This window comes from Felis catus, chromosome A2 (genome assembly GCF_018350175.1).
Source record: "Felis catus isolate Fca126 chromosome A2, F.catus_Fca126_mat1.0, whole genome shotgun sequence".
Classification (NCBI taxonomy): Eukaryota; Metazoa; Chordata; class Mammalia; order Carnivora; family Felidae; genus Felis; species Felis catus.
In genome coordinates, this window is record NC_058369.1 from 155,344,800 (window position 1) to 155,350,799 (window position 6,000).

The window sequence follows — 6,000 nt, forward strand, 5'->3', positions numbered from 1 at the left end:
TTCCATGCACTTGACAAGTCTACCTCTTTAAGTGCACATAAGGAAGATAGTTCAATTAAAAGACCACACACAGTACATTTCAGTTTTCGCTGAATTAACAATACCAACTTCAAATTTTAAAGTATTTCTTAGAGGAATTTATTCTGCCATCCATAACATTGATATCTATATTCAAAAGAGATTCACTTTTAATCATTTATTCTCCATTCAAACACCTTTTATATCAGCTCTTATAAGAAATTACAGAGATAAAACTATTCATCAGTAAACATTAAAACCTGAGTGGAGGACGCAGCACACAACACTTCTAACTAATTAAATTTAGTTACGAGAGTCAGAGGAGTATCCTTGTAGTTTTAGGAGATACCAATACGTTTTCTAATTATTGGCGATTTAAACTTAAATTCATTAGCCTAGTGATTCTCAAACATTAACACATGAGAACGGCACAGGAAGTGTGCCAAATACAGAAACTTATGGCGCTAGCTCTCACCTACAGAATCAGAATCTTCAGAGGGTTGAGCTCAAACAATCCGGCCCTTTCCAATTAGATAGCGGAGATTATACATAAGAAAAGACTTCTCTATATCATTGCAAACTGTTCTACTAAGTCTTAAAGTTCTCAGTATAAACAATGTTATGGTCAGAGAATTACAATTTCATGACCCATACCCAATAATTTGTCCATTCTTCGATTCTGTAATAGTCTTCAAAGTTAGAATTCAACAAAACCACACATACACTACAGAGTAAAGGGAGCCTGGAGGCACCTGTGCCTGGTAAGACAAAGGCATATCCGATTCATGGAAAAAATAGACAGCAGATGTGACCCCTAGTATTTATCCATTAAAAACAATGTATCCTAAAAATAAATTTCCATGTCAACGGAACAAAGCTGTTTATAAATAAGAAGGAATGTGGAGGTGCAGGGAAGACAAGAGGAAGCTTCAGAGAGTTAAGAACCAAAAGTCAGGAAACAAGGCCGAATGAATGGTTAACTGGGGACAAGGAAATCAGAATAAACTAGGAAATGGAAGAAGGAAAAGAGCTATCCTTAGAATACAAGAAGTTGGTGAAAATGAACAGATGTTAGAGGAAACTGATCTGAGCAAAAATGCAAAGTAAAAATTAAGTGGAAAGTGGTGCAATTTAATGAAGAAGAAAACATATGAGAACTTTAGACCAGATGATGGCATAGAACACATCATGGGCATAGATGGAGGGGGTAGAGGAGACTGAAAAACAATTATAATTGTGAACAAACTAATACTAGAGCAAGCATATGGGGTGAATTTCCAAAGTAAAGATGATGAAGCAGGAAAGAAGCATTGCATACATAGAAGAAAGAGTGAGACATTATGAGAATTGGGAAACAAAATGTAAACAGTACGGAAGGAAAGGGAACTTTGAGCAAAGTCAACAGAATTAAATCACATAATCTAATCAATAACTACAAAGCACAGTTATTATATTAATATCTCACTATCTGCAAAGTATAATAAAGTGTATTACTCTATATAATACAATACCAGATAGTAAATGGAGTAAGTTTTCCTTGAAAACCAAATGTAAATAATTTGACAAGGTGATAATAGGCTAAATAATGCAAAAAAAAAAAAAAAAAAAACAGGCTGAGAGAAGCAGAAGCCAAGCAGGAAAAAATGAAAGGAAAAAACTGGGACAAAAAGGAGGACAACAGAAAGAAATCAATCAAATCTATTTAAAAACGGGTAGGAAAAAATAAAGAGGTATGAACGCACAATGGAAGACTAGCCAAAAAGTGCCAGTAGTTCAAGTGAAACCTGATGGAATCCTGACAGCTTCAGGATTCAGAAGGGAAGGAGCTCCAAAGCGTCCAAACGGATTTATGAAGATAATAGATAACAATGCTAGGGAGCAGTAGAATGATCCAGAGGGCCTAAAGAGAACTAGGGTAAGAGAAGTGCAAAAATGGTCTTAAGTAGATACTGAGGCTACAAGGCTGGCAGGTCCGACAACCGGCAAAAGAGCGGAGCGGCCGATGGGAATGGGATGGGGGTGGAAGGGTTACCACTCAGCGACAGAGCACAGGCAAACATTAGAACTGGGGCCCTGACAACCGGGATGGAGAGGAGAGCGGAAACAGTGGGATTTAAGATTGAAAAAAGTAAAAATTAAATCAAAACCATCTGCTGGGTAAAACAGGTGAAAAGAAATCCCCAAACAAGTAGAAAAGTGGAGGCGAGGGCAGAGGCCTGAAAAGGGAGACATCAGGGAGAGTGGAGGGGAACGATGCGCCCCATCACCACCCCCCCCCCCGACCATGTAGTAATTACAATGGTAACTCAGGCTGGGGTCCCGGCCCCGGCTACTAACCTACATCTATCCACCTGGATGCCGCCCCCCTTCGCCGCCTCCCCCCCACCCCAAAATAACGAAAACATCGAAGAGATGAGAGCCTGGCTACCTTCAGCCAGCCGTGACCTTCTCAGACCAACCCTGAGTCTCGCCCCCTACTGATAGCCTCCCGCTCAGCCAATGCCGCCTGAATCCCCCAGACTGGGGTGCGAGCCAGGGAAACCCCCCCTGGGCCACTGTGTGTGTTTACGTAGCGAGGAGCTGCATGACGGAGAGGGACACGGCGGGGATGCCCATCTCCCACCCCGCAGAACCCAAAGAAGAAGGTGGCTCAGGGCACCAGAGCCCCCACCGTCACCTCTTTCCCCCCAAAAACACCAGCCAGCCGAGCCCAGAGACCTGAGGGGTGTAGGGTGCGCCGGCACTCACCTCCTCGGGAATGGCAGGGTCCGCAGCCGAAGAGGCCGCGGCGCCGGCTTCGGGCTCCATGTCCCCGTTGAACAGAGCCTGGCCCTGCTCCGCGCCACCGCCGCCGCCGCCGCCGCTCAGCGCCGCCATCTTATAACCGAGAGCCGGGGCCCGAGCGACCGCTGCTGGGCGGGGAGGGGGAAGAGAGGCGGAGGGCGGGGGGAGGCGGAGGCGGAGGGCGGGGGGCGGCGGGGAGGGACGGCCCGGGCGGCGCCGGCGGCGGGAGGGCCCCTGGGCCACCTCAGGAACCGGCCCGCGGCCCCCGGCGCAGCCGAGCCTGAGGGGATTGGGGGAAGGATGCTAGGCGGGGGGCGGGGGAAGGGGGCGGAGACGACTAGAAGTCGCCGCGGCAACGGCGTCACCCGCGTCACCCGCGTGTCACGGCCGTGACGTCACCGGGGTGCGTGACGTAATCCTAGGAGCGCCCTCGCGCAGTCTTCTGGGGAGGGTTCTTTCCTTTCGTGCCCACCCTCGCGCGTGCACGTTTCCTCCGCTCTGCCGTTTCCATGGCTCCGATTACCTACTTCGTTCTCTTCCCTGTGCTAAACCTGTGCCGTAATGTGGGATTTACTAGAAGAGCATGGGTGGTGTTCGAGAAGTTGAAATCCTAGAGGGAGAAAGATGGGGAAGCCCATACTGCTTGTGTTTTTTCCATTACAGCGAGTGTCTCTGTCGTTAAAATAAGACTTGAAACCTCCAGGGGGAAACATCTGAGCGAATTTGATAGAAATATATTTAGGAACAGCTAAATTATCAGAATGATTTCTGTATCCGTCTCATTAAAGGATCTGGCCTGTTAAAGTAGGTCTAAATGGAAGTCTAAAAGCTTTTCCCCATTATTGAGGAATAAAACGTTTTCTTTAAGTGTGTTTTTCGTTTTGCAGATTCATTCAGCAAATGTAAGTGGAAAACTTGTCGTGTGCAAGGGCCTGCACAAGGCACAGCATTCCAGTCATCTGAAGCATCAAAACTTAAATGATTTTTATTTTCAAGAAAATCATCGAGAACATTTTAAATACTTCGTGCCTTTCGTGAATAGAATATTCTAAGACATTATCTGTAAAAAGTATGCATGAAAATAAGAGTTAAATTCCCCTTGTGAGGCCCAATTACAGAATGAAATTAAAGACACCCAATCCGTTACTAAAAGTACATTTATTTTAAAGGAAAGGGAATATGCCCCGGGGTGGGGGTGGGGGGGGTGCGGAATAAGGAATGGAGAAATAGGAGTGAGAAACACAGTGGAAGATACTGTGGCCTACTGATGGTGTACAGTTTTAATCACCAAAGTAACCAAGCCATCAAGTCATGAGAAGCATTGAGTGAACTACATTTCTTTACTTCCCATGAGGAGGAAATTCACCAGTGACCTCCTTATAGTATTCACCATGATTAAAGAGATGGAAAGCTGTCCTACTAACTTCTGAAGCTGAATGTCTGCATACCGATAGAGTCACTATGAGCCCAGGAACTGATCCTTAGTCCAAAGGTAAGGCGTTGTGTGTGAGGCTGCTTGATTAATCAGAATACTAATATTCCTTTACAATGAAAAATGCAAAATGCAGCCTATCAAGTGAGTGTGGTAGGTTTGTTAGCTTCCTTGTGCTTTCCCTTCCAAGTGGAAAAGTCTGCTTGAGGAACTAAATTTAAATCAAAAGTGGCTTGGCAAAAGTAGAGTAAATGAAGACTGTCCTAAGAGATTATGTCATCAAGCTATACTAGTCTGAAGTGCCCTTCTTTACTCTAAGGACATACTTCTAAACAGACTAAAATTGCACCATTAGCCAGTCATGGCACCTTTTACCCTTAGTTTTATCAAAAACACAACTTGCAGCATTATTTATTCTTTAACAGTCCTATTTCCTTTTCTAATCAGACCCTTAAAAAATTATATCATTATAACACTTCCTCATAACATTCAAAGTTCTAAGATTTGTTTTCCTTGGTTCTATTTTAAATTATAGCCTTCTTTATCAGCAACAACCTGTAGATCATCTCTTACATAGTCATTTCTTCACAGGATGATTGATCTCGTCCATTTAATATTGATTCTTGTTAGCCTCTATTCACTCAACATTTTCTGACTTTGTCTTTAAATCTGGATATATCTTATTTGATTTCCCTAGGCCATTCTAAAGCCCCGCAGGATCCAGATGGGAGAATATAGAGGAAGCATAAACTTTGTAGAGTACAAAGATCAGTATCAGCATGCCATATCTTAACTATATGTAATCTCAAAGAAGGTAAGCTCGCTTAAACCCCTATTGTTATTTTAATGTGTAAAATGACGTTGGTAATAATGCCAACCCAACCCGCCTAACTATATCATTGTGAGGATCAAACATAGTTTTGCCCTTAACAAAATGTAAAGTTACCTCCTCAGTCATAATGCAGACAAGGCACAGCAGAGATGGCTTGCCTCTGCCCCATGATATCTGGGACCCTCAGGTGGGAAGACTCAATACCTAGAAGTGTCTCAATGGGTGGGGACTGGAATAATATGGAGGCATGTTTCCTCATATACCTGGTGATTGAAGCTGGTACCTCAGCTGGGGGCAATCAGCCAGAATACCCAAACATACTTTCCTCATGTGGCCTGAGCTTCCTCATAGCATGGCTGTTTCAGGGTAGTCAGCCTTCTTACAAGGTGGCTGGGGGCTCCAAATGCTAGGCTTCCTATAAGCAAGGTGAAACCTGTATTGTATTTTATGACCTAGCCTCCGGAGTCACCTGGTGTCACTTCTGTTGAATTTTTATTTTATTTTATTTTATTTTATTTTATTTTATTTTATTTTATTTTATTTTATTTTTTTATTTTATTTTTATTTTATTTTCTTCTACTGCATTTTATTGGATATAGGTAAGTCATTAAGTCTAGCCCAAATTCAAGGAAAGGGCATATAGATCATACCTCTCAGTGGAAGAAGTGTCAAAGAATTTACAGTTATCTTAATTTACAGACAAGTTGTGTTTAGAATAATGAGCTATAGGGGCACCTGGGTGGCTCAGTGGGTTAAGCGTCCGACTTTGGCAGGTCACGATCTCCCGGTTTGTGGGTTCGAGCCCCGCATTGGGCTCTGTGCTGACAGCTTAGAGCCTGGAGCCTGCTTCAAATTCTGTGTCCCTCTCTTGTTCTGCCCTTCCCCCGCTCATGTCCTGTCTCTCTCTCTCAAGAATAAATAAACATAAAGAGAA

The 6,000-nt window shown here is 43.6% G+C and overlaps 1 protein-coding gene and 1 long non-coding RNA gene across 6 annotated transcripts in view; one reads left to right on the forward strand and one right to left on the reverse strand.

Annotated features, from left to right (window-relative positions):
* The window catches only part of BRAF (B-Raf proto-oncogene, serine/threonine kinase), a 159,604-nt gene extending 156,629 nt beyond the window's left edge, over positions 1-2,975 (reverse strand). For 2 of the 5 annotated variants that reach the window (XM_019825910.3, XM_019825907.3), the window contains exon 1: positions 2,767-2,972. In XM_019825910.3, coding sequence (XP_019681469.1) covers positions 2,767-2,895 — 129 coding nt within the window. In that variant the 5' untranslated portion in view covers positions 2,896-2,972. Of the gene's footprint in view, positions 1-2,766 lie in introns of all 5 variants that reach the window. The other 3 variants (XM_019825906.3, XM_006929424.5, XM_045052853.1) reach the window with 3 other exon arrangements.
* A 197-nt stretch (positions 2,976-3,172) lies between these two features.
* On the forward strand, positions 3,173-5,604 carry LOC123384054. The gene is made up of 3 exons (XR_006594649.1): positions 3,173-3,606; positions 3,690-4,294; positions 4,932-5,604. It is a non-coding gene; the product is annotated as an uncharacterized LOC123384054 (long non-coding RNA).
* The last annotated feature ends 396 nt before the right edge of the window (positions 5,605-6,000 follow it).